The 18,880-nt window shown below is 44.3% G+C and overlaps 1 protein-coding gene across 2 annotated transcripts in view; it reads left to right on the top strand.

Moving 5' to 3' along the window:
- PTPN2 (protein tyrosine phosphatase non-receptor type 2) overlaps window positions 1–18,505 on the top strand; it is a 112,868-nt gene extending 94,363 nt beyond the window's left edge. For both annotated transcript variants that reach the window (XM_075316404.1, XM_075316405.1), the window contains exon 10: window positions 18,138–18,505. In XM_075316404.1, coding sequence (XP_075172519.1) covers window positions 18,138–18,159 — 22 coding nt within the window. In that variant the 3' untranslated portion in view covers window positions 18,160–18,505. The remainder of the gene's footprint in view (window positions 1–18,137) is intronic.
- The last annotated feature ends 375 nt before the right edge of the window (window positions 18,506–18,880 follow it).

The following is an 18,880-nucleotide window of genomic DNA, read 5'->3' as shown; positions in this document are numbered from 1 at the left end:
CACCATTTACATACTTGTTTTTTCTCCTGCCCTTTACTTGAGTGCAACTGTTTTTTTAGATATTGTATGTCATGTTCAGTGTGCACCAGTTCAGGCTATGAGATTAGAAATGTGCCTGCAACTTTTCTAGTAGACATAATGTCGGCTGTCACACCCTCTCTACAGAGCAGATGAGAAGCTGCTGTTCTGATCTGACATCAGCAGAGGCAGGACTGGTCTGTGACTGCTTTGTGTGAAGAACTGCGACGGACGCCACGATAGGTAGGGAGCTGGCAACTACCTGCCTGTTGGTGTTTGGGCTTTGATGCACCTTTTGGAGTGGCCAAGAGTACTGTGCTCAGTTACGCTCCCTCATTTGTTGCGGGCCTTCTCAACGTGAGCTCTAACTGAACTCCGGCCACAAGTCTCTGCACTGACACTGTCTGCACCTAACTGCACACATAGTGATGGGTGCGTTTTCTGTTGATGCCACTCACTCATCCTTTGGTTGGAACAAGATAGCGAAAGGTGTAACCAGAAAGGAGCGAGAGAGCAATCAGTGTCAGTGCGCACACACACACTGGCTGTCTTGAGACAACACTCATGCTGGGAAACTTCCCTGTCAATCAAATGTGAGTGAAGCCTGCCAAGTGAAAAATGAGGTGGTATAACTGGTGGTCTGATCCACCTATCTCCTGGCACCAAAGCCTCCTTGTTTGCATACATCATCTTCTTGGGCACTGTGCTAGTATCGCATTTATAGACTCCCTTTTAATAAAAATCATTATAGGAGTTATCAAAACGTCAAAACACTATCTTGATTTAAACAATAGGTTATTTTCTGATGATCGCTTCACTTTCAGATCAAATGTATAAAACAGAGAGACATTCTTATGTGTATAGGAGCTTGTCTTCTAAACACATATGTTTCAGCTGGATCAGAGGACTCTGTGTATGGGGTGGGATTGTCCCGATGCTCCCGACTCAGCTATCGAAGGGAAGAAGGATCAGGCTTATTGGATTTTAGTAAGCAGGAAGGTTTGTTTCCGCAGATTTCCCTCTACATTCTACAAACACGTCTTCTTGCCCAGATGTGTAGGCATCTTTGGTTCTTTGGTCAATAAGGCCTTGTGCACACTAGAAAGGATTTTTCTCAAGAAATTTATTGAGTATGAAAGATTAGCGCACTTGTGTTCAAAAACGCACCGAAAAACGCATGTACCGCGTTTTTGATGTGTTTTTGATGCATTTCTTCCGCAGGTTGGTCCCTGCGGTTTTTTTTACCATGATCTATGGCAAAAAATGCAGGTACCTGCAGAAAAGAAGTGACATGCTCATTCTTTTTCTCAAGAAATTGTGCAGAAAGAATGTTCTTGAGAAAAAAAACCCCGCAGTGTGCGCACAGCTATTTTTTTTCCTTAGTTTTTGCTGAGGAATGTCTGCAGAAAGGTTACAACCTTTTTCTCAAGAAATTTCTACTGCAACAACGCAAAAAAGCGGGTAAAAACGCAGTGTGCGCACAGGGCCTAAGACTGATGTTTTTTTTTTTTTTTTGTTCATATCTGGAGAAAATGAAGGCTAGAATCTTGTTGCTTTATGCTGTATGGCAGATAAGAGGTGGACAATGGATTCCTGTGTGTTATGGAGCAGCAGGAGGCTAATAACCACCACCGTACTTCTGTCACCTCTCCGTAGTCTGCTGTGGAGTATGTAGTGAGACTCGGGTTCACCCTTTACTAGCAGCTGACTCCTTTTAAGATGAACCCTTTAGAAGCAGTTGAATCTTCCTCTTATGTGGGCTGCATTATACAAATTGACATATTGTTACACGGCCTATAATAAAATTCACTTAGAGGTAAACTTCACGGTCCTGGTTATAGGTGAAGCAATCCTTAATCTGATTTTTGCATTTCACTCATTCACTTATGGTAAATTTGTGAGAAAATAGATGGTTGCTTCTCCCATTACATTCTATGGGCCTGGAAGTTAACAAAATGGTGAAACAGGCCAAATCTAAGATGGGGGGGGGGGGAGAGCTCCATTTTACTATTTAGATGCTGTATAGGATCGGCCCCTCAGTTGATGCATACGCCACAGAGGAAAGTCTCCCGGATTGTGTGCTCACACGGGAAAGTGAACATAAAACCTGCATCACTTGAAATATTGAGGGAAATGATTCTATTTGCTAATGTGTTTGTGTATATATAATGTATGTATGTGTGTATATGTAGGTATTGTGAGACTGTGACCGGGGTTATCTATGACGGCCGGTATGTCTCGCCCCGGTTGTGCTCACTCTATGATAATCCACTATAGAGTTAATGCTGTTTTCCCTACAGGCTGAAGGGAGGGATAAATAGATTCAGGAACAAGGGCAGGTGTGCCGGGTGTGGGGAAGTGAACAGAACTCCCTGAGTTTTCTGCTGGAGAGGCACCTGTATTGTGTTATGGACTTTTGTTTTGGACATTAAAACCGTGTGCTGTGAACCTTGATGCCTGGATCCCGTGTCTTCTGCTGCGCAGCCGACCGTGCTACCTCACATATGGTGGAGAATGCGGGCATCACAGCCGGTGAGGTGTAGCATCCATCCCTGGTGACCCAGCAGCGCATGTCCTGGATTCGAGCGGCTATACTACAGCCCAAACCAGGCGACGCCATGGAGGACATACTAAAGCATTTGGCTCAGGCTAATGCACAGCAACAACAGGCTAATGCACATCAACAACAGACCAATGCACACCTGCTCCAATCCTTGCAAGTGCAGGAAAAAAAATTCCAAGAACAGATGGATCAGGCCAATGCACGTCAGCAGCAATCCTTGCAAGTGCAGGACGAAAGGCACCAAGAACAGATGGAGCAGGCCAATGCACGTCAGCAGCAAGCCTTGCAATTGCAGGAAAAAAGGCACCAAGAACAGATGGTTCTCCTGGCCAAGTCGATCCGTGCCGGACCGGCAGCAACAACCCCGGGACCGGGTGATGACGGCAGCGTCCGGAAAGCGGTGAGACAAGCGTTGCAAAAGATGACCCCGGGGGACGATGTGGAAGCGTTCCTGGCGGTGTTTGAGCGGGTGGCCGAGCGGGAAAAGCTGCCGACCCCCCAGTGGGCTGAGGTATTGTCACCCTATCTGACGGGGGAACCCCAAAAAGCGTACCTGGACCTCGGTACCGAGGACGCCATTGACTATGTGACCCTAAAAGCCGAAATACTGGCACGGTTGGGGGTGAATACCTATGTACGGGCTCAGCGGGTAAATCAGTGGTTCTATGAGGAAGCCAAACCCGTACGCTCCCAGGCCTATGACTTGTTACATCTTGTAAAAAAGTGGTTGCAGCCTGACACTCTGAGCCCGGCGCAAATGGTGGAAAGGGTAGTAGTGGATCGTTTTGTGCGCACTTTACCCGTCACCGTTCAACGGTGGGTCGGACAGGGTGACCCGAGTACCCTGGACCAATTAGTGTCCCTGGTAGAGCGGCATGTGGCTACGCAGGACTTGATACGGGACACTGAGACTTTGCGTACCGCCCGGCGGTTCGGCCCCTCCAAACCTAGGGCCAAGGACCCACCGCTGACACCGGTGCGGGAGTCCGCTACCGTCCCGTCTGAAGCTGCACCCTCCGTCCCTGAGGTCCGGAAAACTATGTACCCTAAACGACAACTCGTCAAGGGGGTGTCCTTCCCTATTAGATGTTGGCGGTGCCAGCGGGTGGGACATATGGAAGCCCAGTGTCCACTCACCACGGAGCCCATGGATTGTGGGGTTACCCGGCGGGGTTCAATGTATGCTCAGGTGGTGTGTACCGCTGACCTGGTCTACCCAGAGACTGAGCCCCACTTGTGCCAAATTCAGGTGAATGGATGTCCGGTTACAGGCTTGTTGGATTCCGGAAGCTTAGTGACCCTTGTGCGATCAACCCTAAGGGCTAAAGTAAAGGCCACCGGACGTACCGTGGGGGTGGTTTGCATACATGGGGACCGCCGAGACTATCCCACGGGGATAGTCACCATCACAGCACCTTGCGGTCAGGTGCAACATGAGGTGGGACTTATTAATACTCTTCCCTATGATGTGGTCCTAGGAAGGGATCTGCCCTATTTTTGGACTTTATGGAAGGGACCTCCTAAGTCCCCTCAGATATTGGTCAGTCCGGGACCTGAGCCCTACAATCCTGAATCCGGGACGCCTGCCGTAGGGGTCCCCATGATAGGGACAGGATGTGAACCTGATAGGTCGCCCCTAGAGGTATTGGCAGGAGAGGCTGAGACGGTCGAGCCCATCCCGGAGTTGGAGGCGTCCCCGGATACGTTTGGGACAGCCCAACTCCAGGACCCTACATTAATACATGCCCGGAGTCGGGTGACAGTAGTTGACGGGGTGGCACAGCTGCCTGGTGCCCAGGTAAGATACCCCCATTTCGCTCTTAAGCAGGATTTACTCTACCGGGTAGATGAAATACGGGGCGTAGGGGTAGAGCAGTTGGTGGTGCCCCAGCCGTATCGCCGGCGGGTCCTCGACTTGGCTCATAAACACCTGATGAGTGGTCACCTAGGGGTCAAGAAAACGCAGGAGCGAATATTGCAAAGGTTCTATTGGCCCGGGGTCTTTGGGGAGGTAAAACGGTTCTGCGAAACCTGCCCGGAGTGTCAGCTTACCGCACCCCTGACCCACTTTCGCAGTCCGTTGGTACCGTTACCCATAATAGAAGTCCCTTTTGAACGGATAGGGATGGATCTGGTGGGGCCCCTCGTAAAGTCTGCTCGAGGGCACCAGCATATCCTAGTGATCGTTGACTATGCCACCCGGTATCCAGAGGCGATACCTCTCAGACATACTGCAGCCAAGCTTATAGCTCGGGAGTTGTTTGCTGTGTTCTGCCGGGTGGGGTTGCCCAAGGAGATCCTTACGGATCAGGGGACCCCATTCATGTCTAAAGTGACCAAAGAGCTATGCCGGCTACTCCAGATCAAGCAGTTGCGTACGTCTGTGTATCATCCTCAGACGGATGGTTTAGTGGAACGATTCAATAAAACCCTGAAAACCATGCTCAAAAGGGTGATTTCCAAAGACGGGAAAGACTGGGATATGATGCTTCCCTATTTGATGTTTGCCATACGAGAGGTGCCACAGGCATCCACGGGGTTTTCGCCTTTTGAATTGTTATACGGGCGACATCCCCGGGGATTGTTGGACCTGGCAAAAGAAACCTGGGAGCAGGAGCCCACCCCCCATAAAAGTGTGATTGAACACATTTTGGGTATGCAGAACCGCATAAGCGCGGTCATGCCAATTGTGAAGGAGCATTTACAGGAGGCTCAGGCCGCGCAAAGCGGCCGCTACAATAGACAAGCCACCGTGCGGACCTTTAATCCCGGGGATCGGGTGTTGGTATTGATTCCCACGGCGGAGAGTAAATTCCTGGCTCAGTGGCAAGGCCCCTACGAGATAAAGGAAAGAGTCGGGGTGGTTAACTACAAAGTATTGCAGCCCGGTAGGCGGAAACCTGAACAAATATACCATGTCAACCTATTAAAACCTTGGCAGGAACGGGAAAACCTGATGGCTGTTTTTTCCCCACCTCCCTCCTCTTCGGGTCGTTCACATCCGGCTCCAGCGACCTCCGGAGGGGACGAACCGGAAGTAAGGATTGGAGAAGCCCTCACCAAGACACAGAGGCGAGAGGCCAGACGGTTGGTTCAGCAGAACCCCGATGTCTTCTCCGAGCTGCCCGGTAGGACCAGTCTGATACGACATGATATTGTCACCGAGCCCCACCTGAAGGTACGCCTGAAGTCATACCGGGTACCGGAGGCTCGACGACAAGCCATATCAGAGGAAGTAAAGTCAATGTTACGCCTGGGGGTCATCGAAAAATCCCGGAGTGAATGGGCTAGTCCGATTGTCCTAATACCAAAACCCGATGGCTCCTTAAGGTTCTGCAATGACTTTAGGAGATTGAACGAAATATCCAAGTTTGATCTCTACCCCATGCCCCGGGTGGATGAGCTGATTGATAGGCTGGGACAGGCGCGATACTTTACCACGCTCGACCTGACCAAGGGGTACTGGCAGGTGCCACTAACGGAGTCCGCCAAGGAGAAAACCGCTTTTGTTACGCCGGAGGGTCTCTTCCACTATGTTGTCTTGCCTTTTGGGTTACATGGCGCTCCGGCCACGTTCCAGAGGTTGATGGACTTAGTGCTGGAACCCCACCAGGCGTATGCTTCAGCGTACCTTGATGACATCATTATTTACAGCTCCGATTGGCAGACCCACTTGGAACAGGTACAAGCGGTGGTGGACGCGCTTCAAACAGCCGGATTGACAGCCAATCCCAAGAAATGTGCGTTGGGACTCACGGAAGCCCGCTACTTGGGCTACGTAATAGGCCAAGGAGTGATTAAGCCCCAAATTAACAAAGTGGAGGCGATCCAGAAGTGGCCTAGACCCCTGACCACGAAGCAGGTTAGGGCCTTCCTGGGTATCGTGGGGTACTACAGGAGGTTTGTAAAAGATTTTGCGGGACTATCAGCCCCCTTGACGGACCTTCTCAAAGGCAAGAAGTCCGTCATGGTGCGCTGGACTCCGCAGGCCGAGGACTCCTTCCGGGCCCTGAAGGAGGTCCTGTGCGGACAGCCCGTTCTTGTAAACCCTGATTTCCGGAAAGAGTTCATAGTACAGACTGACGCCTCGGAGGTCGGCCTGGGGGCAGTGCTGTCTCAGGTGGTTCAGGGGGTGGAACACCCCGTCACCTTCTTAAGTAGGAAGCTCACCCCTCCCGAGCGGAATTATAGCGTAGTGGAGAAGGAGTGTCTGGCGATCAAGTGGGCCTTGGAGTCCCTACGCTATTACCTGCTGGGACGGCAGTTTCGCTTGGTGACGGATCACTCTCCACTGGTCTGGATGAGGTCCGCCAAGGAACGGAATGCCCGGGTTACCCGGTGGTTCCTTTCTCTGCAGAACTTCCGGTTTACGGTTGAACACCGGGCCGGTAGGTTGCAGGGCAACGCCGATGCCTTGTCCCGCGGCCCATGTTTGATGGCAGGAGTTCAACCCCGCACGCTTGAACTGAGGGGGGGGGTATGTGAGACTGTGACCGGGGTTATCTATGACGGCCGGTATGTCTCGCCCCGGTTGTGCTCACTCTATGATAATCCACTATAGGGTTAATGCTGTTTTCCCTACAGGCTGAAGGGAGGGATAAATAGATTCAGGAACAAGGGCAGGTGTGCCGGGTGTGGGGAAGTGAACAGAACTCCCTGAGTTTTCTGCTGGAGAGGCACCTGTATTGTGTTATGGACTTTTGTTTTGGACATTAAAACCGTGTGCTGTGAACCTTGATGCCTGGATCCCGTGTCTTCTGCTGCGCAGCCGACCGTGCTACCTCACAGTATGTAGGTACGTACGTACGTACGTGTGTGTGTGTGTGTGTGTGTGTGTGTAATATATATATATATATTATATATTATATATATATATATATATATATATATATATATCATATATATATATATATATATATATATATATATATATAATCTCTACTCTATCCAGCATTTCAATCCATTGTTTTTTTGTTTTTCTACTGCTTTAAGTTCTGTTCTAGTTAAATAATTGAGTGGCTTAGGAAGCAATCTATCCATTCCATGTAGAATGACTGCTTATTACTACAGTAAAAAGTCATAAGAGGCCCATCAGCTAAAGTTACGTGTTATGTAAGCAAGTATCTTCTCTGAAAGACGAGGACCGTGAATTTTTGTCCTGGTTGTTTTATGCTTTATCCTCATCTTGGAGACCAAAGTTAGGCAGGTTTTTTTTTTTTTTTTTAATGACACGTTAGAACCTGATCCTATAGGCTGTATTTGTAGTGCATTTTATAGCAACTGAACTGGATCATCCCTATTTTTGTGTTTCCTTTTAAAGAGAACCTTTCAGCAGGATTTAGCTAAGTAAGTCCAGACGTGGCTATATTGGTGCTGTAATACTGATAAAAATGATACCTGTGTTGAAGAAATCCATTTGGGTTTATTTTGTAATCATTCAGGTTATTTTGGAATGAAACATTCATGCATCAGGGCTGGACTGGGTAAGGTCTTGTCTTGGTTCTCTGACCCGTCGCCTGCCTCCTGGAGGCAGGTCACTGACTGATGTGTGACTTACATCCTATTTTAAATATAGCGGCTGTGCCTTTACTAGCCTTCCCTCTGGTGACCTCATGTGGGGGCTGTTTGTGGGATGTGCTCTAGTTCCCAGAAAATTATGAAATCGCTTCCGGGATATCTCCGCTCCTGATGGTCCCAGGTGGGGGATAAATCTTCATCTTTCCTATAATGATTTTACCTGTTCACAGCTGATACTAGCTGTGTCATGTTTCCTATCTGACTGACATCCATAGACTGGGATTCCAACCGTCACCCAGCAAAAAATAGCTGTGTTTTGCCTTCAGCACTTTTATCATTTCAAAGCGATAATTTTCATATCTTTTATATTGACACCGTTCATAAAGTTTCTATAATATGAAACAAAGGAATTTGAGTCCTCTAGTCTTTTGCCCACATGGTCCTTATCTGTAGTTGGTCGTACATTTGCCCTCCTCCATGTTCCTGTGCTTCAGGCTGATTGGCCTCACAGATGGCCAAAAAAGTTCTTGTAGGTTTCCTTGATTAGGAAATTGAGAGGCATCTGCATGTGGAGGTTGAGTAAATTCTTAGCTGTTTGTCACTTTATAGAGAGAAATTTATAAGATGTCTAATGGCAGACAGTGATTGTGGATGTAGCCGTGCATGCGCCGACGGCACCATTTTAATAGAGAACTAAGATGGGCATCAACGTGATATTTTAAATAGGAGGCAGTTCACTGATTGATCAGTGACCTGATATTCACAAATAGGAGGCAGGGGTCAGAGCATGACATAATAATAATAATAATAATAATAATATAATTATTATTATTGCACCATATTTTCCTTAGCGCTTTACAACTGAAAAGGATATGCTTAATAAAAACAAGTACAATAATCATAAACAATACAAAACAGACACTAGTACAGGAGGAGAGATCATACCCACAGTCCTGCCCGATGCACGAATATATCATTACAACAAAACTTCAACCACTGATTACAGAAAAACACGGTTGAAGAAGAAAAAAAAAAAAAAAACCCCAAAACACTGATTTCTTCGCCACTAGAATTATTTTTATCAGCATTATGCAATATGCCATGTCTGCACTTGGCAACATTTCTCTTTTAAACAGCGTTTATACATGTATATAAATCAAATGACTGCTTAATTTTACTTGTATGTGTATCAGATTGTCATTGTACAAGGTTTGATGGTGCTTGCAAGTTTGTGAACTCTTCAGAATTTTCCATATTTCTGCACAAATTTGATCTAACCCTACATGAGCTTTTCACAGTCCTAAAATTAGATTGAGAACTAAATCAAACAAATGGATCAAAAATAGTATGTGCACCTTTACTTTCTGTATCTAGGGTGGCCACTTTGCAGCAATAACTGTATCTAACATTTCCATACAAGTAAAATATATCTTTGTACTGTGTTAGCCAGTAGACATTTCCAATAATTGATAGCCTTACAAGTCGATGTGCAGGACCTATGTGCGCACACAGCGTTTTTTTGCCGTTGCGTTATTGTGCGTTTTTACCGAGTTTTGGTGCGTTTTTGGCTGCGTTTCGGTGCGTTTTTGATCACTTTGTTTTGCTGCATTTTTCCAATGCATTGCATGGGTGAAAAACTCAAACACGCAGGAAAGAATTGACATGTCCCTTTTTTTTTTTTTTTTTTTTTTTTTTTTTAGCTCAAAAACGCAGCTAAAAAAAAAGTTGTGTGCAGACAGCAAAAATGAAAACTCAGACTTTGCTGGGGAAGCAAAGTCATGCAGTTTTGAACCCAAAAATGCCCCCGAAAAACGCTCAGTGCGCACATAGCATAAGAGTTTTTAGACCATTCGAAACTGCTTCAATACTGTTATGTTGGTGGGTATTTCTCTCATGAACTGCTCGATTTAGGTCCTTCCACAATTTTTCCATACGATTACGGTCAGGGCTCTGACTTCGCCATTTCAAAAGTTTAACTTTTTATTCTTGTTTAATCATTCTTTTGTAGAATAAATTGTGTACTTTGGATCGTTTTCTTGCTGCATGACCCATATTCTCTTGAGATTCAGCTCGTGTACAGATTTCTTGACAATTTCTTTTAGAAGTTGATAGAACAAAGAATTCTTCATTGTATCAATGATGACAAGCCATCTTGGCCCAGATGCAAAAAAAAAAAAAACCCTGTCCCAAACCATGGTAATGCTATGTGTGGGTTGTGGATGGTATCAGGTTTCTGTACTGTAATTCAGTGGTTTTCTTTTTCCAAACATATTGCATTTAACCCAAAGAACTCTATTTGGTCTCCTTCATCCACAAAACATTTCCCATAGCCAACTGGATTACCCAGAAGGCTTTCTCGTTGAAGTTCTGCCATGAACATACTTGTTGTTCTGTGTCCTTCTGATGTTGGACTAATTAACATTAGCTAGTGTGAGGGAAATCTTTAGTTTCTTGGAGATTACCTTTTGGTTCCTTTTTGATTCCAAAACCTTGATTTTGGAGAGATCTTGTTGGTTAACCACTCCTGGGCAGGATAATAATAAACCACTTTTTTCCGTTTATACACAATCTGACTGTGGATTGCTGGAGTCCAATGTCTAATAGGTTTTTGTTTATTAATTTTTCCAGTTGGATGAACGCCAAAATTTCATGTTCTGAGGTCCCCAGAAATCTCCTTTTGTCTGTGCCATGATATATATTTTGTGAGAGATCAGGCTTCTTGGGCTTTGATCCAGGGAACTAGTCTGATTGCCGTATGTGCAGTCGTGAAGAAAATTTGTCACCAATATGGCACTTACGGTCTTGTTTTGCCTGCCTCTGGATCAAAAAGTTGGGCTATGGGTTGAACTCGAAGGACTAAAGGCCACGTCTCACTAAGGCTACTTTCATACATCAGTTTTTTTCCATCAAGTACAATCCGGAAAAAAACGGGTTAAATGGATCCCGTACCGCATCCGTTGTATCCCCATAGATTTGCATTGTTACCGGATTGTACCTGATGGCTTTGCGTTGCATCCGTTTTTTTCCGGATGCAGCAAAATTAATTAAAGCGGCGGCTGGAGGCAACGTGTCTTGCAACGTTTTTTTTTTTTTTTTGTCCGGCAAAAAAAACGCATCGCGCCAGATCCGGCGCGATACGGCGTGTTTTACAATGAAAGCCTATGGACGCCGGATCAGCAATGCGGTAAAAAAATGGATGCGGCTGCCGGATCTGTTTTTGTAAACTGTGCATGCACCAAATTAATTAAAAAAACTGAGCCATCAAAAAAACGGGCAAAACGGATCCGTTTTTTTACGCATCCGGCATAACGGATCCGTTAAAAACCGGATCCGGTGGATACGGTTTTACATTTTTTTTGCCAGATCCTTTGGATCAGGAAAAAAAAAAGATTGTGCCTGAATGCAGAAAACTGATGTGTGAAAGTAGCCTAAGCGACATCGCTAGCGACATCGCTGCTGAGGTTTTCATGACGCAACAGCGATCTCGCTAGCGATCTCGTTATGTGTGACATCCAGCAACGACCTGGCCCCTGCTGTGAGGTCGCCGGTCATTGCTGAATGTCCTGGACCATCTTCTTCAAAGGCGATGTCCTGCTGGACAGGACGCATTGCTATGTTTGACACTGTGTGACAGGCTCCCAATGACGGCAGAGATCGTTATACAGGTCGCTACTGCGACCTGTATCGTTACTTAGTCGTTGGTAAGATCTGACTGTGTGACATCTCACCAGCGACCTCCCAGCGACTTACCTGCGATCCCTATCAGGTTGCATCGTTTTCGGGATCGCTGGTAAGTCGTTAAATGTGACGGGGGCTTAAAGTCTACCATCAACCTAAAAACTATTAAACTAAATAGATCCGTTGCATAAAAGAGGTTGTACACTCACGCCGTTATCATACCATTGATTGAAAACACAATTCTTATTTCACCTTCAGTTTATGTGCTAATAAAGGTTCACATACTTTTGCCACACAGATATGTGGTGTTAGATCATTTGATTAACTTGATTCTCTTTTATCTTTTCGGACGTGTTAAAATCTGATTTAGTCGTTGGTCAAATTTATGCAAAAATATGGAAAATTATAAATAGTTTACCAAATTTCAAGCAACCATGTAATTGCTTTTGTGTTTTTCATAATTTTTTTTTTCTTTTGTATTGAACAGTGCACAAATAGAAATATTAAAATTCAATCGTGATCCTTGACAAAAATAAAATATATATTTTTTAAATGGATGTAGCAACAGAGCTGCACATTTTGCTCAGCCAAAGTTTGTAATGTGTCGCTGCTACATGGCAGCTCAATGCAAGCGAATGCAGTCGGATTGTGACCCCGAGGGTACTGCAACAGTGACAACAAGGTGACACAATCCAATGCAGTTGGACATTGAGTCTTGCTTGTCCGCTCAGTGGTACCTTTACAGTCACAATGCACCCCATTCACTTGTGCTGTGATGGAGCACTGACATCTAGCTAACTTTGGCTGTGCACAAGTGATGCAGCCGGTGTCGCTATGTAGCCTTAGATGGACTATTCTGATCGTGTCACATACAGCATTACAAGGGATTCAGTTTAGAAATCCCATTTTAGTATATCCCTTTTGTTTTATTCAGTGTTTGAGGGAGATTCCCTATTACAGATCCACATCTCTTGGCCAGAGTGAAGAGCCAAGCCCTGTGTTGTACCAATGACACATTTATATGTTTGGGACCTGTATAATGTTTAGTTTTAATAGTTGGGGTGCTGGGAAATTAAAAATTTTGGGTATGTCCACATGGAATGCAAATGGTGCAATTTTTTTTCTGATCTAGTTAAAAATCCGCATTGGTGTGGCCGCACCTACTTTCTGTGGAAATTTCCACATAGAAATTGTCCAATGTTTCAGGGTTTTAAACTGCGGTAAGTTAATTTCTAGTGCGATATGAGAAAAGATGGTCGTGGAAATAAACACGTCACTCTGCTAGTATAGTTGAACAGGTGCTCGAGTAGGGGTCCAATCCATATAACAATGGTAAGGCCGCAGTCGCACTTGCGAATGACTCGTGCGAGTCTCACATCACATCACCCGGCACGGCTGCACACTCCTGACAGGAGCGGGTAAGCTGCATGTATTTCTATGCAGTTGGCCCACTCCTGTAAGGATTGCGTCAGGTTGTGTTGGGTGATGCGATGCAAGACTCACGCAAGTGTGACTCCAACCTTCGATAAACTCTGCACTCAAAATGCGGTTTGGCTGTAACATTAATTTTAGGCAATCAAAATTCAATTTGACGTTTCGGCTGCAAACCTTAAGCCTTCATCAGAAACAACTGGTTGCATTGATATGCAAGAATCCATTGGCGTCAGGAAAAGCAACAAATTTCACAAGGGGAGTGCGCTTACGCACGTCAAATTGAATTTTGATTCCTTAAAATAAATGTTCCAGCCAAACCACAATTTGAGTGAGTTTCTTACTAATGAGAATAGATCGGGTCATCAATAGGGACAAAAAAATCCTTAATTAAATAAGGTTACATTTAACATGTCGGTAAACAGCTTTCTTTGGTGTTTCAAGTCTTTTCACCATTGACTGACTGTTGCAGCTACCTGTGACAACACTCGATCACGGGAAGCCAAGTAATCTGGGAAGCCTCGTCTCGTAGGTCCTAGTGCAGGGGTGTATGGGGCTTATATTGGACGCTGGGCTCTAACCTGGATTTACTAGTGACATATTCCACATCAAATCCGGCATCTGTGGACATACACTGATTATTGGCATCCTTCACAGCTTACAACTGATTGAGGGTCCTAAAAGGGGCACACTTTGTCATATTATTGTCGAGGGACCCCTAGTGGAGATTTCTTCAAGTAGCAGTTTCCTGAACAGAATTGTTCTTAGTAGCACAAATCTGCACACATCTGGCATTGAGGTATACAAACTATTCCTGGCCAATCCTCCTGTATGTCTTCCTCTATGAATGTTTGGACCATGTTATATTTTTCCACTTTATTTTGTATTCAGAAACAATAAATGACTTACAAGCACATGAGCTGTCTGTGTTGTTTGTACTTAGTTATATTGGTTATTGGCTGTACATATCCAAGCAATGTACTAAAGTACACATAGTCCTCTTACGAGGTGGTTCATACAACTCGATAGGATGTCAGAACAATGATTTCTAGATTATAAAACAAAATGGACTGATGTGTGGGTTTAATGGGTTTATGACTTCTGCACTGTGCAAGCAAAGTCTGAATGCCACAAGGGAACAGCGATACGGTCACATGAATCTCTAAACCAGTCCCAAACACACTTTTGCTTCAATTATTAGTTTGTTCTTGATTTCCATTGGCTAAAGTCAGCCAAATAAATATTTGTTCCATCTGCACCATAAATATGTATGCAGAGTTTAACAGAGCATGCATGTCTGTCTCAATAGGGAGAGGAAGCAAAGACAGAATCCTTGTTTGGTGTGGTTTTGTTTTTTGTTTTTTTTTCCTACTGTAACAGGGTTATGCATGTTGGAATCTGATATACAGTGGATGTGAAAAGTATTCAGACTACTTTAAATGTTTCTTTGCAGCCATTTGGTAAATTCAAAAGAGTTAATTTTTTTTCTCATTAATGTACACTCTGCTCCCCATCTTGACTGAAAAAAACAAATGTAGAAATGTTTGAAAATTTATTAAACAAGAACAACTGAAAAATCACATGGTCATAAGTACTCAGACCCTTTTGCTCAGACACTCATATTTGTCACATGCTGTCCATTACCTTGTGATCCTCCTTGATATGGTTCTACTCCTTCATTGGAGTCCAGCAGTGTTTAAACTGATAGGACTTGATTTGGAAAGGCACACACCTGTCTATATAAGACCTCACAGCTCACAGTGCATGTCAGACGAAATGAGAATCATGAGGTCTAAATAACTGCCCATGGAGCTCAGAGACAGAATTGTGACAAGGCACAGATCTGGCCAAGGTTACAAAAGAATTTCTGCAGTACTCAAGGTTCCTAAAAGCGCAGTGGCCTCCATAATCCTTATGGAAAAAGTTTGGGACCACCAAAACTTGTCCTAGACTTGGCCATCCAGCCAAACTGAGCAATCGTGAGAGAAGAGCCTTGGTGAGAAAGGTAAAGAAGAAACCCAAGATCACTGTGTCTGAGCTTCAGAGATGCAGTAGGGAGATGGGAGAAAGTTCTAGAAAGTCAACTATCAGTGCAGCCCTGCACCAGTCGGGCCTTTATGGCAGAGTGGCCTGACTGAAGCTTCTCCTCAGTTCAAGACATATGAAAGCCCACATAGTTTGCAAAAAACACATTAAGGACTCCCAGACTGAGATATAAGATTCTCTGGTCTGATGAGACAAAGAACTTTTTGGTGATTTAAAGCTGCATGTGTGGAGAAAACCAGGCACTGCTCATCACCTGCCCTATACAATTTCAACAGTGAAACACTGTGGTGGCAGCATCCTGCTATGGGGGTGTTTTTCAGCTGCAGGGACAGGATGACTGGTTGCAATTGAAGGAAGGATGAATGCGGCCAAGTACAGAGAGATCCTGGAAGAAAACCTCTTCTAGAAGGATCTGTACCTCAGACTTGGCCGGAGGTTCACCTTCCAGAAAGACAATGACCCTAAGCACACAGCTAAAATAACAAATGAGTGGCTTCAGAACAACTGTGACCATTCTTGACTGGCCCAGCCATAGCCCTGACCTAAACCCAATTGAGCATTTCTGGAGAGATCTTAAAATGGCTGTCCACCAACATTCACCATCCAACATGATGGAACTGGACAGGATCTGCAAGGGAGAATGGCAGAGGATCCCCAAATCCAGGTGTGAAAAACGTATTGCATCATTCCCAAGAAGACTCATGTCTGTACTAGCTCAAGAGTGTTTCTACTCAATACTGAGCAAAGGGGGCTGAATACTTATAACCATGTGATATTTCAGTTTTTCTTGTGTAATAAATTTGCAAAAATGTCTACGTTTCTGGGTGTTTTTTTCTGTCAAGATGGGGTGCAGAGTGTACATTAATGAGGAAAAAGAACTTTTTTGAAATTACAAAATAGCTGCAATGAAACAGTGAAAAATTTAAAGGGGTCTGAATACTTTCTGTACCCACTGTATATACCCAATGTATCAGATTTAGAGATCAGCGGACCCGTGGAAGTTAGGTTCAGGGGGTACAGCTGGATTTTAGATAAAGTTCTGTTTGGAACCTTGACTTGACCTGCATCCCAATGGGAGTTACTGATTGGGCAGCTCGGGTGTTTGGCCACATGCAGCCAGCCATAAACAGATCACCTCCAGGGGAAGATGGGTGGGGGGGGGTTTTGTGCACACTACATCGGATGCCGCAAGTGGCTCTCACTGGGCTGAGCATTGAGAGTATCCGAGCACAGTGATGCTTGCTCCATTGGTTTGCAGACCTCAAGCACCCGATCTTCGAACTGTTTTTTTTTTCTTTCTTTCTTTCTTTCTTTCTTTCTTTCTTTCTTTCTTTCTTTCTTTCTTTCTTTCTTTCTTTCTTTCTTTCTTTCTTTCAAAGATGGTCTTTTGTATGAACACCGAATCTCTGGTTCGCTCATCTCTAATCAGAATATTGGACAATTCAGCCAGTATAGCATTTTGCAGTCTTTAATCTGTATGGTTACCTATAGACCAAAAACTTTCACTTTTTGAAATGCTGTCAAAAAAGTGACTTTTATGCTAGTGTTTTTCTTTTTTTTTTTTCTAAATTTTTCTCAATTCTATGTATCAAATTTTATCAATTTTTATTTTCTGTGTAGTACATATAAAGTAAAAAAATAAAGCAACTCTGCAAAAAGTCTTGACTTAAAAATATCTTTTTTTAATGGTGACAGACTACAGACAATCTTGTGTGACCCTGCTGTGACACACTTCCTACCTAGTAAGTGTATGTTAGGCTGCTTTCACACTACGTCTTTTTAACATGCGTCCTGAACGTTTTTTTAACGCAGAAATGGATCCAGTGCAAATGCGTTTTCATTTCAATGCATTTGCAATGGACTCGCGTTAACATGCGTTCACCTGCGTTTGCGTGCGTTATAGTGAGGATCCAGCGACTTGCAGTTTTTTAACATCTTTCAAAAACGCTACTTGTAGCGTTTTTGAGCTGCGTCCAACTTCTGCAAATTGCTGGATCCTGACTAAACAGCACGCAAACGCATGTGAACGCTGGCGTGCTGATAGGCAGGATCCTGCTTGCTCTACTGAGCATGCCCAGAAGCCAGCCTCCGTGATCAGTCTATCTCTCTACTCCCTCTGTCTCTCTCCCCCTCCCTCTCCCCCACCTGAGAGCTGCGGACACTCGTAACCAAGGTAAACATCGGGTAACCACTTATCTTAGTTACCCGATGTTTACGTTGGTTACGTGTGCAGGGAGCCCAGCTCCTAGCACCTGCAGACGCTTGTAACCAAAGTAAATATCGGGTATCCAAGCAAGTATACCCGATGTTTACCTTGGTTACGAGCCTCGCAGCTGTCAGATGCCGGCTCCCAGTCTGGCACGTTTAGTTCCCATCACTCCCGATCACATGACTCCAATGCCCGCCTTTAAACATCCAGTGACAGGATCCTGCAAAGTAACACATGCGTTTGCATGCGTTTTTTGCTGTAAAAGCAGGATCCGCTTTTGCAGCAAAAAAACGTTCAGGACGCATGTTAAAAAGACGTAGTGTGAAAGCAGCCTTAGTTAGAGGGGCTAGTGGAAATCCGTATGACAACAGGAGCAGACTATAGTGGATGATGGATACAGTTTTAAGCAGAAAATCCATACAAAACAAGTAGGTAGAAATCTACAGTAATTGTAAAATAGAAAAACTTGCTGGAAAATGAATATCGGTAGGAGCCAATTTGGTAATTATTGTGCAAAAATATTTGTATAAAGCAGTGCATTGTATGGTTTTGTTAAGTAATTACTTTTACGCTTTATCCCAGGAAGAATGTGGATTGTTTTTGCAGCTTTTTTTTTTTCCCCATTTTTTTTTCATATGTTACTGAACTGGTCATTTTTGTTTTACATTGTCATAGGCCAAGGCTCCTCGACACCTAAATATCCCATGGCTTGTGACTATTCTACAGCAATTATTCCGCGAAACCATTGACATGCAAAGCAAGACATGAAACCCTCTTCAGGAGCAAATGTGAGGTTTATATAATGAGCTGACCTCATTGCGTTATCTGTTTACCGCGTAAACGACTCCATCTGGAGGGTCAAGAACATCACCAGCATGAAACTTTACAGAACCAAGTCCACTTCATTAGCTGTCGGGTGTTTTCTATTGCATGTACTTTACAAACCTATGTAAGATACATCAGATAATGTACTTTGTATCATTCTGCCATTTACATTGTATTTTTATACTTTTTTGGCAGCATTAAATATTTTTTTAAAATTATGATGTGTTTTATTGGTGGATTTTAAAATCGGGACTAAAGATTGTGGCATAATAATGAGGCTAGTAATGGTTATCTGTCATTTCATTGCATAGTGCAATTTTTCCCCATTCTTACATTGCATAGAAGATTGAGGAAAGAAAATAGAATTTAATTTTGTTTTCAGTTTACAGTTTGATAAATTTTAAACTTTTTATTTATTTTTTTTCGTCGCCTTGAGGTTTTACGGTATCCTGCAAAATATTTTGCAGGAATCCATTTTTTTCCCCATAGACTTCTATTAGTGACTGATGGCGTTGCATCCGCCGCATGACAGATCAGTTGTTTACTGACTGACAATCAGGCGGGAGCAACGCTGAATGTAACGTTTTTTGCAG

The sequence above is a fragment of the Anomaloglossus baeobatrachus genome, chromosome 6 (genome assembly GCF_048569485.1).
Source record: "Anomaloglossus baeobatrachus isolate aAnoBae1 chromosome 6, aAnoBae1.hap1, whole genome shotgun sequence".
Lineage (NCBI taxonomy): Eukaryota > Metazoa > Chordata > Amphibia > Anura > Aromobatidae > Anomaloglossus > Anomaloglossus baeobatrachus.
The sequence above is the reverse complement of the archived record's forward strand: the minus strand, read 5'-3'. Positions and strand labels throughout refer to the sequence as shown.